The 19,060-nt window shown below is 38.0% G+C and overlaps 1 protein-coding gene across 4 annotated transcripts; it reads left to right on the top strand.

The window, feature by feature from the left end:
• Positions 1-5,532: 5,532 nt before the first annotated feature.
• LOC112047494 (transcriptional adapter 2B) lies at positions 5,533-18,858 on the top strand. 4 transcript variants are annotated; one of them, XM_024084626.2, is made up of 10 exons: positions 5,533-5,760; positions 5,842-5,901; positions 5,981-6,122; positions 7,907-8,124; positions 8,995-9,067; positions 10,304-10,457; positions 11,369-11,573; positions 15,233-15,300; positions 16,897-17,038; positions 18,045-18,858. In XM_024084626.2, the coding sequence occupies exons 1-10, from the start codon at positions 5,650-5,652 to the stop codon at positions 18,183-18,185; spliced, it is 1,314 nt and encodes a 437-aa protein (XP_023940394.1). In that variant the 5' UTR covers positions 5,533-5,649; the 3' UTR covers positions 18,186-18,858. The 4 variants fall into 4 exon arrangements, with proteins under 4 accessions (XP_023940394.1, XP_023940393.1, XP_023940396.1 ...); XM_024084625.2 differs by having other exon boundaries at positions 11,369-11,588; XM_024084628.2 differs by having other exon boundaries at positions 15,238-15,300; positions 18,045-18,182.
• The last annotated feature ends 202 nt before the right edge of the window (positions 18,859-19,060 follow it).

Raw genomic sequence — 19,060 nt, 5'->3', positions numbered from 1 at the left:
ATCCATTGTGTATACGTAAGCTAAATAGTATACGTATGCGAGTATGCATACCAGTGTATTATCTATGGGTATGGGTATAGTACGCGCGTTAACAACTGAGTCTTAGGGCCATAAATCATTTCTCTATATCTATCTCGCTTGCACTTATGGGTCTTATGGAGCCGTCTAGTGAAGGGTGTAACAATGAAAGACATATTATCGATAAGTAAAGTTTATTATCGTATCTTGTTCACAAAATTAAAAAAATTAACAATATTTGATTTAATATAATACATATTTCATATTATATAATTATTAACTAAATAAAATTAATCTTCATCTGAGTCTTCATCATCAGAATTTTCGTCTTCTGCCAAATTTATTATAAGCGGCGCGTGATCTCTAATTAGAGCTTTTTGTAAATCTTTGTTTTGAAGTTCTTCGGCATGCCTAACACATTTGGCCCAGTCTTCTCGTGTGACATTTTCTATGGCTCGGTGGAGGTGATTTTCGACATCTGCTATCTTGAAGGTATTATTATTCTTCGCAACTTCTCCCTTTACTTGTGCCCAAATTAATTCTATTGGGTTATATTGACAGTGATATGGAAGGAGCCTTATTACTTCATGACCTCGTTCATTTGCCAGATGGTCTAAAGCGTAGACCTTCTGCGGGTTACTGGCTTTTACTTTTCTTATTAATTCTTCAATAATTTCGTTGCTGGAATATGGAATCTTTTTCTTTGTCAACCATTCTTGAATTTCAGCTTTCCTCGTGTTTCTTGTGGGTATCTTTTCCAACTGTATCGAATGATAGCTTGCGTTATCGACAATTATAACTGAGGGCTCTTCAAGTAGATTCAGGAATTCGGAAAACCATGCCATATATGTTTCGCCATCCATTTCTGTGTGGTAATCAGCATCCTTTGATTTCACCGCTTTAAATATTAGCTTCGCATCTGGAACGAAGCCAGTCCTTGCAGAACCCGCATGGCAAACTATTAATCTTTGGCCTTTTCCCACAGGCTGATTCTTGAAACCTCCTTCATCGTTGCTTCCAAGCCACATCCTCTTTCTTGCATGGTTTTGATTAATCCATGTTTCGTCTAGATAGAAACGTGGTCGCTGATCGTTAGTTCTTCTAAGTAAATCCAATTTCCTTAAAAAGTCCATTCTAGCACAAACAATATCAGTTCTTTCCATTAAATATTTACGTCCTTCGCTATTTTTCTTATACTGGAATAGGGATGAAACGATACGAGTAAATACAAGTACGTACTCGATACTTTTGCGCCGATACCAAGTACTTTTAGTATCGATACTTTGAAATTAAGAATCGAGTGGGTATCGGTCAAAAGTACTCATATCAGTAAACCAATGTCACTATTTTGTTTTAACATTGATAATTGAAAATTGCATATTTTAAATTGAAATTATTGAAGGCATCCTAGCCTTAGTTTTGTTTGTGTAGTTGGCAAGCTTGTTTGTCTATGCCACTTCGCTTAAATTTAACTAGGAAAACGTTTGGAAAAATTAATATTTTTGGGAAGCACTACAAAGACAGGCTTTTTCATAAATGTCATCATCATCATCATCATCATATCAGCCGATGGACGTCCACTGCAGGACATAGGCCTTTTGTAGGGACTTCCAAACATCACGATACTGAGCCGCCTGCATCCAGCGAATCCCTGCGACTCGCTTGATGTCGTCAGTCCACCTGGTGGGGGGTCGGCCAACACTGCGCTTACTAGTGCGGGGTCGCCATTCCAGCACTTTGGGACCCCAACGTCCATCGGCTCTTCGCACTATGTGCCCCGCCCATTGCCACTTCAGCTTCGCAACTCGTTGAGCTATGTCGGTGACTTTGGTTCTTCTGCGGATCTCCTCATTTCTGATTCGATCACGCAGAGATACTCCTAACATAGCTCGTTCCATCGCCCGCTGTGTGACTCTGAGCCTTCTTATGAGGCCCATAGTTAGCGACCAAGTCTCGGAACCATAGGTCATCACTGGCAACACGCACTGTTCGAAGACTTTTGTCTTCAGGCACTGAGGAATTTCGGACGAAAAGATGTCGCGAAGTTTCCCGAATGCAGCCCAGCCGAGTTGGATTCGACGGTTCACCTCTTTCTCGAAATTGGACCTACCTAACTGGATCATATGTCCTAGGTATATGTATTCGTCTACAATTTCGAGTGCAGCGTTCTCAACTATAACTGGGTGGAGCGATACATGAGCATTACACATTATTTTTGTTTTGCCCATGTTCATTTTCAGGCCCACCTGTTGAGAAACGCTGCTGAGGTCATTGAGCATGGTACTAAGGTCATCCAGAGTCTGTGCCATGATGACTACATCATCCGCGAACCGCAGTTGAGTGATGTACTCGCCATTGATGTTGATGCCAAGTCCGACCCAGTCCAGAAGCTTAAAGACGTCTTCCAATGCGGCGGTAAATAGCTTCGGAGAGATCACATCTCCCTGACGCACTCCTCGCTGCAACTGGATTGGCCTCGTAGTCTGATCTTGAATATGGACTGACATAGTGGCGTTTTCGTACAAGCACTTCAACGCTTGGATATACCTGTAATCAATTCGGCATCTCTGCAATGACCTTAGCACAGCCCAGGTTTCCACCGAATCGAAGGCTTTCTCATAGTCCACAAACGCTAAGCAAAGTGGCTGGTTATACTCGTGAGTCTTCTGTATAACCTGCCGCAGCGTATGGATGTGGTCTATGGTACTAAAGCCTTTTCGGAAACCGGCTTGTTCGGGAGGCTGGAAGTCGTCAAATCTATTTGCGAGACGATTCGTAATGACTCTCGAGAACAATTTGTAAACATGGCTTAGCAGCGAGATGGGTCTGTAATTCTTCAGCAAGGTGTTGTCACCTTTTTTGAAGAACAGAACCACCACGCTCCTATGCCACGCCTCAGGCGTCGTGCCCTCGTGAATGACGGAATTGAACAATCGCTGAAGGACTTTAAGTATCGGTTTTCCACCCGCTTTCAGGAGTTCTGCTGTGATTCCGTCCTCACCTGGCGCCTTATTGTTCTTCAGGTGTTTGAGAGCCACACTAATCTCGTATAGGCTGACGTCCGGGATATCTTCGGTATAGTGTCGGGTCAACTTGGCTCTGGGGTCTTTAGCTAAGTTGTCAACAGGCTGTTGGGTAGTCGTGTATAGCTGTCCATAGAACTTCTCGACCTCACTTAATAACTCGGGCTTGGAAGAAATCAGATTACCGTGCTCGGTCTTCAAACGCGTCAGCTGCCTCTGTCCAATAGACAGATCTCTGGCGAAAACTTTCGAGCCGCGATTGTTTTCAATCGCATTTTTAATACGCTCGGTATTGAAGTTTCGCAAGTCGCTGGTTTGCGACTTAGAGATCTGTCTACTGATTTGTCGGTATTTTGACGCATCTGCTGAAGACTGCAATCTCATTTCTTGCCTCTCTTCCATGAGTTTAAGTGTATAGTCTGAGAACTTTCATAAATGTACTTAACAATAAAGAACTTTCATAAATGTACTTAACAATAAAGAATACCTAGTACATGTTACGGTTTTTACTCAAAAATTTCCAAAAACGATTCGATACGAGAAAGTATCGATACTTTTCAACTGATACCGAGTAAGAGTCGATACTTGACGACCGATACAGTATCGAGTAAAAGTATCGATACCTCAATGGTATCGTTTCATCCCTATACTGGAACCCAACCTCCTTCAGTAGTATTCTCATTGAAGTGTTGCCGCATTTAAAATCGGGTAATTGTTCACGGAATTTTTCTAAAATTTTCGCCACGGATGGATACTCTCCATTCTCATAAAATGAAGCTACAGTTCGCTTCAACACACTTTTATCAAAATCGTCAATATTAGTGACGGTTTGTGGTTTCTTAAAATTTGTTCTTGGTATACAGGTACTGCCTGATTGTGATACTTCCGTCTTGATTCGGTCCACTGTCGCTCTGCTCACACCACAAACAAATGCGGCCATTTCACGTGGTTTGTTGAAATTTAGAGAAGCCACTTTATTCGGATCACTTTTCAATTCATTGAGAAACAGGAATACGTTGTGAATCAGTGTTCGAGCTTGAGGGCTAATATCGCCATGTAATTTCTTCAGATCAACGTTAGAAAATAAAGTATCCATAGTGCGCAACGAGTAACACATGAATGTATTTATTTAATTGCAGTAAACACATTTATAGCAAAAAAAATACGCAATGCAATTACATTAGAAACCGACCAATCAGAATCGTCCAAATCATTATTGACTCATCATTAGCACGTGCGCAGGTAGCCGTTTATCGATAATTAGGGTGCGCAGGTAGGCGCGCTGCACATTCCTATCTTTTTTGACTTTTATGACCGGACGACTCAGATGATAACGCGCATACTATCACTATTCCATAAAATAGACTGTCAACTCAATGATGACATAAGACCAAAAATGCCCATAAAAAGTTAAATAAATTCATCAGGCTCAGGGGTAGGGTAGGGATAAGGAAGAAGTGCTAGTATATCTTCTCTCCGGGCCAGCAGGGCCCGGGGTGAACACGCGACCAGAGCATATGCTCTCTGCGCGTGGTTCTCTACCGCGCTCTATAAAGATAGAGCGGTCGTTGGATTTGCCTCCTATTGGGGGCATTTGTGGTTTTCTTTGTATACTTGTTTTATCCTATCTTGGTTTTTCATGGTGTGGTTGCCTAGGCGGCAACCTCGCCATGGGGCCTCATATGAGCTATTTGGTTGGTATGTCCCTCGGGTATTCCCTTTTCTCAGGCGGGCGAGCATGGTACGGCGCAATGTCTTTGATGTGGGCCATTTGCGACGCGTCGGTTTTGGCAAAGACTCGGATGGCTTGGGATTTTATTTCCGAGTGTAGGTCCTCGACACGCAGGTCCCTGGCGATGGTGCGGTTCCTGACGTACCGAGGGGCGTTCGCTATTTGTCTCAGGACCTGTGATTGTCTGGCTCTGAGGGTCCGCCTGTTGCTCTCCTTCGCGAGCGAGTACCAGGCTGGTGCTGCGTAGGTCAGGATGGGGCGTATTTGGGAAGAAGTGCACATACTCATATGCCAAAGCGAAGCTTGTCCAGGTCTATTATTATTTCTTATGGACATTGTACATACTAGTAGTACAATTTAATTAATAATTCATGGGAGTAGGTAAATGACATGACATGAGTCTGTCATGTCCGTTTTCATTTTCATTCTTTCAATAATAATATTAGGGAAAAATATTGTTGATATTAATAATAATTAATAAATTGCTGCTTATTTGTTCCTCTTGAGCTAATCGAAAATTCTAGAGCTTATTTTTAGCTTATTGATCGCACTGAGACCAAAGCGATCGAGAGTGTACAGTGAGCTTTGTCTTTCCTGTATAAACAAGACCAATTACAATTATGTAATTCCTCTGAGTAGCTAGTACCGAAAGGCTTAGAAACCATTAATAAAAAATGTGTTAAGGTTTATGGGCTAGATCACGCTAGATATTAATCTGTGGCATGTTTAATCTGTGGTGCTGACGATTTGTGAACTGTCATTTGTATAGTTGTCTATGCTTCTATGTTAAAAAATTAAAAAATGGCTGGCGTGTAATTTTCAACAAAATCGTTGAGGAAGTTCGTATACAACTTTTTAGATGGTGTGACTGTAAAAATGTCGTTTTCAGATTTATATGCGAAATACAATTGTACTTATTGTCAAGAAGAAATCAATGGTGTGCGTGTGAGATGTGCGGAATGTAAAGATTTTGATATTTGTTTGCAGGTAAAGTAGCATCGTTGCCATTTTTGTTTACAATTTTGGCGCAAATTTTGAAATTTAAAAATTTGTACCAATTTTTTTCAGTGTTTTTCACTGGGTGCTGAGATTGGGGCGCACAAAAATGATCATTCCTATCAATTTATGGTAAAATTATTCTTTCTTTTACACTAAATTATTTTTAAATATTGAATAAACATTTATAATTTTTCTACTTAACTTTTAGGACTCTGGAGCATTTGGTATTTTTATAGGACGAAGTAGTTGGTCGGCAAATGAAGAAGTCAGACTATTAGATGCAATAGAACAATTTGGTTTTGGTAACTGGGAAGATATATCCAAACACATTGAAACTCGTTCACCTGATGGTATGATATCACTTCATATTTTGTATTTAGTTGTAAGAAAAGGCTTCAGTTTATTTCAGTTTAATACAGCTTTACACATTTTAAAATGAAGCTGGATGATGTGATCTCAGAATACAGAAAACCACCAGAAGGAATGATAGCGCAAAGAAGTGAAGCCATTTAAACTACACATTTTACGATTACTCTGTGTTTGTCGTGTTGTTTGACATGCTATACAGGTGACAAATTTAATTAAATTAAGCCGTCTTGTGCTATTCCTTCGTGTAAAAATGCCGTTGGTAAAAAAAAGAAACTGAATAGGATCACATTTCACGTGTAAGTAGCACAAATAAATATTCTTATGTTAAAATAATGAATAATTTTTACGTGAATTTAGTTGTCATAGAAACCGATGACTTCATTTCAAGCGTTGCCAATGTAATTGTTTTGATTTTCCCTACTTTTAATTTCAATTCAAGGATTTATTATTTATGTAAAATATTAATCAACTAAATAGGTAGGCATAGGTTCCGGCAATTAAGTTGAAATAAAATTGTGGTAATCAGCGCAGATAAAGAAAGTGTAAAATAATCTTAAAGCTTTAAAATTTTACAAATAACAATGGCGTGCTATATTATAATAAGTTCGTTCGTTCTTGTCTGTTTGTGTGTTTGTTTGCACATTTGTTTGTTTTCGTGTGCTTGTTTGGTCTTTTGTTTGTTTGTGTACCTACTTGTTTGCTTGTTTGTTTGAGCAAGAGGATTAAATAAAATATTTTTATCTTCAAAACACATTCTTAAAAGATATTAAACCAATTCAATGGCCTTATTTATACTTGAATTTTAAGAGACATAAAAATTAGAGAAATAAGACGAGATAATAATAACTGTGCACACGATTGAAATACATATTTATAATAATAATATAATATAATTATATGGAATATATAAAATTATTATTGTAAATATGTATTTCTTTAGTTTGTTAGTTGATAAGTTTTATAATAACCGTCTTATTATATCTATTATTTATTTGTCCTTGTCTTAAATTTTTTAGAGTTCATTTTCTTGCTGACTCTTAGCAATCACTAGAAAACTGGTCCCACTGTTTTTATTATTTACCATACAAGTTAACATTTAATGTGATGAACTGTACACTTATTGTTTTCCTTTTAACATTATAAATTTTTACCACAAAATAGGGAAAAATTTAACAGCCTCATGTACTAGCAACATTACGCGGGTGAGAATTGCGACGAGTGCAGGCTGTTGTGTACAATTTTTGGACACACTGCGCACTATAGAATGACATCTAAACGTGGCTTCTGGTGGTTTTCTGTATTCTGAGGATGTGATGATGTGGACAAAGTCCCACAAGTAAAGCAATGATTTGTTGATGACATCTGTAATCTTTGACAATTATAACTTGAGCACATTTGTGACTATTTATATCCACTTTGGTTACTTTAATATGCTAATGCCAGTAGTTACGGAGCATTTATAAAAAAACAAAAAGTCCTTTTTATATATTGTGACTAGAATATACTGCAGACGTCTGTGACTTCATTTACATAAAATTCTGTTTATCACAAATCCCTTGGGATCCAAGATTTTTTCTGGGATGAAAAGTAGTCTATAGTAAGTAGATCCAGAGTAAAATCTATTTCCATTTCAAATTTCTGCCAAATTGGTTTGCAAGCCGCAGCGTAAAGGAGGAACAAACATACTTACATACAAACATTGGCCTATGTAATATTAGTGTGATTAGACTAATCAGTATATTGACTGATGATCATTCCATTTCAGAGGCGAAAGATGAATACATAACAAGATACTTAGAGGGGAGCATAGGGCGTGCAACGTGGGGTAATGTAGAAAGCACTAGTCGGCCATCATTGCAGTGTGCGGACAGAGACGAGGGACCTCTCAGTCCTAGCGCCATCTCTCGGTTGCAGCCGCTAGCTGTTGCACCAGAGGAAGCTGCTCAACTTGTTTATTCTTCAAATAGGGATGATTTTGAAACAGTAAGTTCTGACATATGTTGGGGAAATGAACATCTGAACCCTAACTGTTTGTTTCTCTTTTATAAAGCATGATCACTGTTTGAGTATGCATGACACAAAGTTAACTAACAGAGTTGTAGTTGCAGATGAATTCTTAGTAAGATTATATATAATCCAATATCTAGTGATAATATCTATATTAGAAAATTTATATGCTTAAAAAGTACCTTCTCAGCTTTCCATAATGAGCAGTTTAATTTGGAAAAACAGATTCTGCTTTCTGCATTCACAGAATTTGAAGGGGTCAATTCACACAACTGAAAAATATTTGTATGATTAGTGTAGTGTGTTTTCTAGTGTATGGGTGTATATTTAGATAGTTTACACATTAAATTATACAGAGTGCTTAGGAGTATTTCCCTGAACTTCAAGGTGTTGAAGAGTCCTCTTATAGGAGCCAAACTGTATAACTATTATTTTTTTTTAACTAAGAAATGAATACTTGTTTTCATAGAAAGTAATTAAAATAATTCCGACTATCTATGTAACACACGCCTTTATCTATCCTTGCATTTTAAAATATGTAAAACTTGGCTACGTCATAATTATGAGGATGCGTATAAGGGACACTTTTCAAGATATATTTACAAAAAAAATATTATTTACCCCGAAAATATTAATTTTAGAACACATGTTTCTTGAACATTTTTAATTAGTTTTTGGTAAGGAATATGACCCCAGAGTTATGGGAAATACTCCCAAGCACCCTGTATACTATTTATATTCTATATATTCAGCTATCTCAATACTCATACCACAGGCTATATTTATTTTAGGGCTAGATAGTGATGTGTGTGTTGTCCGAAATTTAATTTATGAATTGTATTACAGGAACATGACCACGAAGCTGAACAGCTAATATCAACCTTGTCACTTAACTCTGAGGATGATGAGTTAGACGTAGGTGAGTCTTTGCACTGCCTCAATAGTCTGTTGACCTATTTAATACATCTATACTAAACAATACAAGTAGAGAGAGTGATATTTTTGACATACTATTGCTCTACATTTGTCTTTTTCTCTTCACGAAATATGTGTGCACAGTAGTTATTAGAGCCAATACCACCTACGCCTTTTTACCATCCCAGTGCAAGACACTGGATAAGTTTCCATCCTTATGTCATTGACATTCCTAGATTTGCTTCTACTTATTTCATACGCATGGCTAGGGTATGTATTATGTTTAAATAATACGATTTATAATTTAGATAACGTTTATTGAGCTAGGTAGCAAGACATGACAGTTGTAAAGTGTAATTATTCAACTACCTACCTAATTCAACTAAAGTTTAGAAAAGACACAGAATTTATGTAGATTATATACATGACAGTATGGTATAGAACTCTCCCGAAGTCAGTATTTCCTAATTCTTACAATCTTTAAGATGAGAGTGAACTGGCGTCTTCTAAGCGAGCGTGTTCTACCTTCAGCCACATCTACACTTACCATCAGGTGAGATTGTGGTTAAGCCTGAACTTGTTCCTTATATAAATGGCAAAGTTATGCGCCAACACACATAAAAAAATATACAGTGAAACCTCCTGCTTTTTTCGAAGTCGGTTAAAAAACAACATTACATTTGTTGACCATACCATGTACTAGAAGAGGTTGGCTCCACGAATGTGCTAGAACTACAGTTCAAGACGAATTGTGACAGATAACAAAGTTTGCCACTACCTCCAAATGACTACCATGATCACTCTGTACAGCTCATGCGGATTAACTTGACAACTGGCTCAAATGATGTTTGTACTGTGTTTGGCAGCCAGGTGCATTGGCGTAGCGTGCCTTGGAGGGGCCCTGTATGTAAATTAGTGGGGGGGAGAGGGCTGGGGGAGGTCAAATGAAGTGTAAAGATTTATCACAAAACAAACAAAAATGCTCGCTTAAAATAAACATGAGAGTGATTATACACAACCTAGGGATGCTTCCAACTTTTGGGTGCACGCTTAACACGGGAAAAAAGATATTTTGGATTACCTATATTATACGGGGCCCCTGTAATCCGGGGTCCCCGTATCATTGATACGGCTGATACGGCGGTCGCTAAGCACCTGGCCAGGTGTCAAGTTAATGTACACGAGTTGTAGCAATGAAGAAGAATGAATGTTAATTAAAAATATTATATATTTATTTCAGCCTTAAAGCTGAGTCAAGTAGACATCTACACGCGGCGTTTAAGAGAAAGGACGAGAAGAAAAAGACTCGTCAGAGACTATCAACTAGTTTCTGTGTTCTTCAATAACCAGAGGAACAAGCAGAAGACCCTTGGGAAACTTGCCAAAGAGAAAAAGTATGTGTCTTCTTACATTATGTTTTTACTAACTACCTACCTATGTATATTCTCCAATGTCTTATAATTAGACTACATCTTGATGTATCTATGACTGAAAACAGCATGAAATTCGGACTAGTAGTTTTGAAAATGGCGACCTTGGTTTGTAAAACATCCTCTCACACCAAACTTTTAGCAATTTTTAGTAAACAAAATGACATAAAAGTAAAGACTAAGGCCCAGCTCATTTCTGAATTTTTTTTTCACTACTCTTGCTCAAAAACGCTTTCATATTACCGTTCCACCGTTAAACAACCCTTTCAGCCTCTAGTGGTTAATCATTTTTTATACCCCACTTTTCTTTACCCCACAACTATTATCTTCCACGTTCATACCTGATGATGGAACTGGAAGATGGATAGGACAACAAATCAAGTTTGGGCTCGTTTAATTCGTCTTGATGAGTACATTGATGCCAGGGTCTGATGATGAAGCTGGAAGGTATCCATAGGAACTCCGTAATTAAACGACGCAACTCCGTCAAGTTTGGGCTTATTTAATTCGTCTTTATGAGTACGTTGATACTAGATGGTAACCAGAGTCTGATGATGGAGCTGGAAGGTGGCCATAGGAACTCCATAATTAAACGACGCGATCCCATCGAGTTTGGGCTCGTTGGATTAGTCGTATTTATTTTGCAAATATCCAGGCAAACTTTGCTTTTTTATGTATAAATTAGTTAACATTGACCTTATTTACCCGAATGTATCATAAAAATCAATATATTCAAACCTAGTCATCATCCCCATTAAACGACGCAACCCCGTTGAGTTTGGGCTCGTTGGATTCGTCGTAACCTGTCGTTAACTTTTTAATTCAATAAAAGCTTGTTTATATATTAAAGTATATAATGAATTTGTTTTTCCCAGAGAGTTCATGGACCGTCTGCGCTGGACGGCGCAGTTCTACGGGCGCGGCGAGCAGGCCGGCGTGGCGGGCGGGCTGTGGCGCGAGCGCGAGCTGCGCGTGCGGCTGGCCGAGCTGCACCGCTACCGGCTGGCGGGCGTGACGCGCGCCGAGGAGTGCGCGCACTACGAGCAGCACGCCGCGCACCGCCGCTCGCTGGGCCGACACGTGAGCCGCGCGCCGGTACTCGCTTGCGCACGCGCCGCCTCACGCCACTCATGCGACACCAGTGTACACACTACAGCCGTACTCTGTACCACTGACTACTTCTTGATGAACCTAAACCTATCACCTCAGACCAATTATTGTATAGGACCTGCCTCGCTAGACGTTACTTTTCTGTCAAAGTATATGATCAACGATCTAATGCGATTATAAAAACAGTTTCTGTATAATCGATGTTAAATAGTTGTAATCGTGTTAGTCGATTAAAGAGCTCCGTAAAAATTTCGTTATGTGTGATTGAATGGTGTAAAAAACAGGCAAAAAATTCTAATTTAGTATAAGACATATACCAAATCTAAGCTCGTTTTCCTCAGAAAATGACAGACATTTTTGTTCGTGACTATAAGTGCGATACAGGTCCTTCTGTAATTGGTCTGAGCCTATCACTGATACCAGCAACAAAATCTAGTAGTTTGTACTAATATTATAAAGCTGAAGAGTTAGTTTGTTTGAACGCGCTAATCTCAGGAACTACTGATCCGATTTAAAAAAAACTTTCAGTGTTAGATAACCCATTTATCGACGAAGGCTATATATAGGCTATATATTATCCTCGTATTCTTACGGAAACGAGAACCACGCGGGTGAGACCGCGCGGCATCAGCTAGTTTTAAATATTACTGGCGAAAGGTCCAAAATTGTATTGAGCCCAGGATCAGTTATTGTACCCTGGCGGAAATAATAGAAAATAAAATATTTAACTATTTTCGATTATACAAATCTACGAATTTACTTTAATTCTTTCGAAATAATAGTCATTCCCTAATATGGGTAACAATGGCGGATTGATGACGTTTTCAACGCAGTAGTCGTTTTGACGTTTGCTGTCAAATGTCATGTCATAGTTGCTTTAAGGGTTTTAATTTTCTTTATATCCTTTTATTTAGTTACATTTATTCACTTAACTTAAACGAACTCAACGAACTTTAACTCTTTATAATATTAGTATAGACAAGCGAACGCTTGCGACTTCGTTTGAGTGAAATATAGCTTTTCTCAGATCCCGCGGGAACCATGGCCTTTTCCGGGATAAAAAATGTATACCTATTATACAGGATGCTGGGGACTATTTCCATTACTTTGGGGTTATATTCTTTACCGAAAATTAATCAAAAATGTTCAAGAATAGGCCTTTTCCGGGATAAAAATATGTACCTATTATACAGGGTGTTGGGGACTATTTCCATTACATTGGGGTTATATTCTTTACCGAAAATTAATCAAAAATGTTCAAGAATAGGCCTTTACCGGGATAAAAAATGTATACCTATTATACAGGGTGCTGGGGACTATTTCCATTACTTTGAAGTTATATTCTTTACCGAAAATTAATCAAAAATGTTCAAGAATAGGCCTTTACCGGGATAATAAATGTATACCTATTATACAGGGTGCTGGGGAGTATTTCCATTACTTTGGAGTTATATTCTTTACCGAAAATTAATTTAAAATTTTCAAGGAACATGTGTTCTAAAATAATATTTTCGGGGTAAATAATATTTATTTCGTAAATATATCTTAAAATGTGTCCCTTATACGCATCATTTATGACGTAGCCAAACTTTAAAATGCAAGGATACAATAAAGGCGTGTGTATGTAACACACGCCTAGATAGTCGGAATTATTTGAATTACTTTGTATGAAAGACATAAAAACTTTTTGTTTTTTAATTAAAAAAAGTATTAGTTATGCAGTTCGGCTCCTATAAGTGGACTCGTCAACACCTTGAAGTTTTGGGAAACACTCAAGCACCCTGTACATGGTCATGGCGTTCTTAACGGACGTCTACTAACTAAACAACAAGCGATTTTAGATATTTCGGGGCTTATCGTGCTCTCATCATTATCAAATATTATCATCCTTAGCCCGTCAACCCACATTGTTGCTTGGTGGGTTTGAGCTCCAAATCCCTGCCTTAGGTCTGGTTCTGTCGTGGGCGGTTGAAATATTAATTGAATTATTATTATTGAAATATTCTGTACATTACAATTTTCGTATAAGTGGCGTTGGCGTTTTTAATTATATCGTACATTATCATTTTTATGTTTATTTTTTCCCCAAAAAATATAGAGGTTTTTACAGCTGAATCGATTACATGAAGTTTATGCATTTATAATAACGATTCTATCATTATTAATAACCAAAAAACAAAGAAGTAAAATTTTTTTTACTCTAAAAGTCAAAAGTCTAGAATCTAGATGAAAATGACAAGTAAATGTGCATAAAATTATATAATAATTAAAAAAAAGTACCTTACAACTGCAACAAGTGCATTTTGCATTTCCTTTATTAAATTATTATTTCATTCACAATGAGATTCCATTTTATATGTTTTTCATTTGTTTTAATTTGTGCCATCAATAAGTTCAATGCTTCATATTTTTCATGCTTTGAGCTTAAGCGGATTTACACGTTCAGTTTTGCATGTAAACAGTACACATACTGTGATGTAGCAGCATGCAATTTGTGACATATTCATTAATATTCTACCTATAAGAAGCAAATAATTATTTCTATTACATATTTAGGAATAGAGCGATATGTTTTCCTAATGTCAGCCACTGACCATCCAATAAGTTCCTGAGTTTGCAGCGCTAACGACAGAACATCCGATAAAACTGTTCGTGTGCTGGTCGACCTATGGATGATGTCATGTACACTAGATACTAGATTTGACGGCCTCCGTGTCTCAGTGGTATGCACGGTGCATTTACAAGATAGAGGTCCTGGGTTCGATCCCCGGCTGGGCCGATTGAGGTTTTCTTAATTGGTCCAGGTCTGGCTGGTGGGAGGCTTCGGCCCTGGCTAGTTACCACCCTACCGACAAAGACGTACCGCTAAGTGATTTAACGTTCCGGTACGATGTCGTGTAGAAACCGAAAGGAGTGCGGATTTCATCCTACTCCTAACAAGTTAGCCTGCTTCCATGTTAGATTGCACCATCACTTACCACTAGGAGAGATTGTAGTCCAGGGCTAACTTGTAGAAAAAAACATAACGACCAACACACGATTTTGACAGTTTTATCGGATGTCCTGCCGTTAGCGCTGCAAGCTCATGAACTTACTGGATGGTCAGTGGCTGACATAAAGTAGCATCTAGCATGGCAGGAACTGCTACATAGCGAAAAGCAGCTCTTTTCAGTAGCTTACTTTATAAAGTATCTACTTCTTTCATAATAATTTCCTACGAATAAATAGACATATACATTTGTATCTACAAAACAGAAATAATAGATATTAAGTAATGATAGAAAGATGAAGATAGATGTAATGACTTTGAAAGAAGAAAGAACGAAACGCGGCCAACTTTCAAGAGCGAAACGAATTGTCACCCGTATCATGCTATCTGAAAAACACTTTATAGTGTTTTTCAGATAGCATGATACGGGTGTCAGGTTTCAGGTTGTCTTTGACATCGAGTCGGAAACTTTCAAAATTTGTGGTTGTTCTATCCGACATTTATCGTGTTTATTAACTTTAAATGTTAGACATAGACTAATTAGCTAGTCAGGTCCATATCTAATTAGTCTGAAGACGTTAGGGAAGCACTGCAGTGGTGGTAGGTGGGTTTGATTCCGTATAACGCTTGTTTCCGCCAGGGCAGCAGTGGACTGGACACACACCAGACAAAAGACCAAACTCTGAGCACGCAGCTGCTAAGAAAAAGGTATGTTCCTCTCTGTCTAACTAGCGGACCCGGTCAAGCTTCGCTTTGACTTATGTGCATTTCTTCCATATACCTACTGAAATGGAAATACTAAAGACCAACACATTACATATTTTATTTCCTTATTTTACCTTACAATGTTATCCTATTTCTACGCGACGCAAAAATTATGACGTGAGCGCCAAAACCATTTTTACCTAATTGCAAGTAAATTAAACAACATAACGAAAAACAAAATGGCCATGTTCAAGATATATACCTTCTAATTTTTTTCCTGAGATTGAAAGCAAAATGTGAGCAAAACATGTATTTTTCAAAAAAATAAACTATCGAAAAAAGTTTTACAAATTGTGTATTTTGTATAGTCATAACGAAGCTAACACTTTGAAATATCATCTACCCAAATATCAGGCTCCTAACTTTTCCAGAATCTGAGATCCAGAACCATTTGTAACCACCAAATTACATATTGCACACTGTTGTGATTAGCCTAGAATGGTAAGATTAACTTACCATTCTAGGCTAATCACAATAATAAGTTGAACAATAGCTCACCAATTCAAACCGCTGTGCTGACCACGATCGTAACAGAAACTGCGTTAAGTAACATGTATTTGATTTACACAACTGCCAACTTCCACCAAAAACACATCAGGAGTCCGAGATTGTAAAAAGCCGTCAAAACCACACACAGCTCCCTTTTATAGTTTTTTAAATATTAATAACAAAAGATGAATGACATTCTCTATTTCAATTTTTGTTTAGAATAATTACAATTTATTTTTAATTTTTCAAATAGGTTCAATTTAGATACTTTCTGAAAACCATAACACTACCCTACTCCTACCCCTGAATTAATTTGGTACAAAAAACCTACCCTATCGTCAGGACATTGCTTGTTTATTAACATGTGACGTCACACCTCACACTTGTCACGCGTCTAGCTGTTATCGCGAGAATTTCAAGTTAATTCATACAAAAAATTCATTTTCCACATAACTCAACATCTTTTTGAGAAAAAAAAGAATTTTCCAAATTGGTCCATAAACAACGAAGTTATGCGCGAACACACATAAAATATATATATATATATATATATACCTACGGTCGAATTAAGAAACCTCCTCCTTTGTTTGAAGTCGGTTAAAACATGATTGTAAGAGGTACACACAATCAAGCTACTTGTCATCAACCCATATTCGGCTCACTGCTGAGCTCGAGTCTCCTCTCAGAATGAGAGGGGTTAGGCCAATAGTCCACCACGCTGGCCCAATGCGGATTGGCAGACTTCACACACGCAGAAAATTAAGATAAGTCTCTGATATGCAGGTTTCCTCACGATTTTTTCCTTCACCAATTGAGACACGTGATATTTAATTTCTTAAAATGCACACAACTGAAAAGTTGGAGGTGCATGCCCCGGACCGGATTCGAACTCACACCCTTTGGAATCGGAGGCAGAGGTCATATCCACTTGGCTATCACAGCTCTTCAATCGATCTGATTGGATTATTCCAATGAAACTACGTAAGTTTTAAAATATTTTTGTGAAACTGTCAAGTAGCCAATTGAAATACGTTTATTGTTGTTGTACAGAGACGCAGAAAGCGGCTCAAGTTCCACCAGCCCAAAGTGCACACGGGACGGAAGTACCGCATGTGGTTGCTCCAGAAAGAGCTCCTGCAGCAGCAGCGGCGCCGCTTGCTCGACGCAGCTGCTGACCACTAACGAGATACAGGTAATTATCATCACCATCATCATCATATCAGCCGATGGACGTCCACTGCAGGACATAGGCCTTTTGTAGGGACTTCCAAACATCGCGATACTGAGCCGCCTGCATCCAGCGAATCCCTGCGAGTCGCTTGATGTCGTCAGTCCACGACCCCAACGTCCATCGGCATACATACATACAATTTATCTATAGACACTTGTGTACTAGAAGATACAGCTAAATACTTGTACACTAACAATTAGATAGTAGATAATAGATACAGGTAAATATTTGTACATAATACAGGTAAATATTTGTACATAATAATTTACCTATAGACACTTGCACTATCAAAATTACCTTAAACACAAGTTTATATAAAAGGTGTTACAAGTCCTCGATTACAGGTGGTATTAACATTCATAATTTATGTTATTGTACAGGGGAGGTATCAGTGTATAAATAAAAGGGTATTTGATGACTTCAACTTAGTTGTTTTTGAGGCAGCGTATACACCGTCACGCTGCCAGCAGCGTTATTGATTTTGTGCAATAACTTTTTGTGTTGTAATTATTGTTTATCATAAATACTTTGGTGTGGGCATGGAGAACATGTCGGGCAGGGAATGTGAGTGTTTATGTATAAAAGAGAACCTACTCCTGAGGTCACAACGAATCCCTTTTTTTTATTTTTAGTTAATTGTTTATAACTTTTTCAATTATTGCGAGCGGGCCTTCAATTTTTTCGAAAACTATTTACATTCAATTCCGAATCGAATGACACCTCAACCATTTTTATAGGAGACGGACCAAAAAAAATGTACTACAGAGGGCCTAGTGGCAGTTTGATACTGTTACTATCGTGTTAACGTAAACGCGAATTTCTAAGGAATTGAAACAGCGCCATCTAGTGGCACTACTGTTTCAATTCCATTAACAGTATGAAAATAATGAAAACTCCCACTAAGCACATGTTAACCAGGCTATAATCAAGACTGTCAAATATAATTATTATGACGTTTACTCTCCAGCTATGCACCGCTCTCAACCTGCCGCCGACTCAGTACGTGACCATGAAGGGCGTGCTGCTGCGCCGGGCGCCCACGCACGACTGCGAGCTAGACCTCGCCATCCGACACTACTTGCACACCGCCGGCTGGGTGCGCAACTAGTACACGCTCCCCCCACTCCTGTACCCCCCCGCGAGGATATCGGAGCTTTGAGTCGACTTACAGTGGCGTGCACAAGGTTTTTAACTAGAGTATGCACTATAGGTAAAAAGGAGATGATCCATTTCAGGTCCACTCTGGTACCCCGTATCCTTAAAATTTAAAAAACACAAGGATTTTATTAAAATTTATTAAAGTGAATAAATCGTAACTAAATATAAAGAAATAAATAAAATTAAAAAACAAGTTTTTGAGTTATAACAAGATGGCGCTTTTAAAGCAACAATGACATGACAATTGACAGCAAATCGATTACTGCATTGAAAACGAATACTGCATTGAGATAATGAATATTATTTCGAAAGAATTAAAGTAAATTCGTAGATTTGTATAATCAAAAATACTTTAAATAAATGTTTTCTTTTATTTGCGCTAGGGTACAATGACTGGGCTCCATACAATTTTGGACCATCTCCTTTGTATAAAAAAAAAATTCCTCCTCCAATCCACTTTATGAATCCTCAGGGTATGCAATGTGTTTATGCATTTATGAAGTGCACGCCACTGGCTACACTAACGCTGAACTAGAGGGGATATAATTTAATTAAAAAATATATATAATTGAGGATTTGTTGTTCATACATCCTTCAGGCATTCTGTAATTTTATTTTATTTTTTTAAAATAATTATCCAAATCATTAGTCGGGTTTGAGTTTGCCAGGTTGCTTGTAAAGTATAAAAAAAAAAACAATAGTATTCAATAACCTGAATTGCTTAACTTTTTTTTTTATTCTTCAAATATTCAATTGAATGCTATAATAATTTCAGATCGCCAGTTCAGTGTTAGGGTAGCATAGGAAAGGTACAGGACAAGTTTA

Source organism: Bicyclus anynana, chromosome 21, assembly GCF_947172395.1.
Source record: "Bicyclus anynana chromosome 21, ilBicAnyn1.1, whole genome shotgun sequence".
NCBI classification, from domain to species: Eukaryota; Metazoa; Arthropoda; class Insecta; order Lepidoptera; family Nymphalidae; genus Bicyclus; species Bicyclus anynana.
The sequence above is the reverse complement of the archived record's forward strand: the minus strand, read 5'-3'. Positions and strand labels throughout refer to the sequence as shown.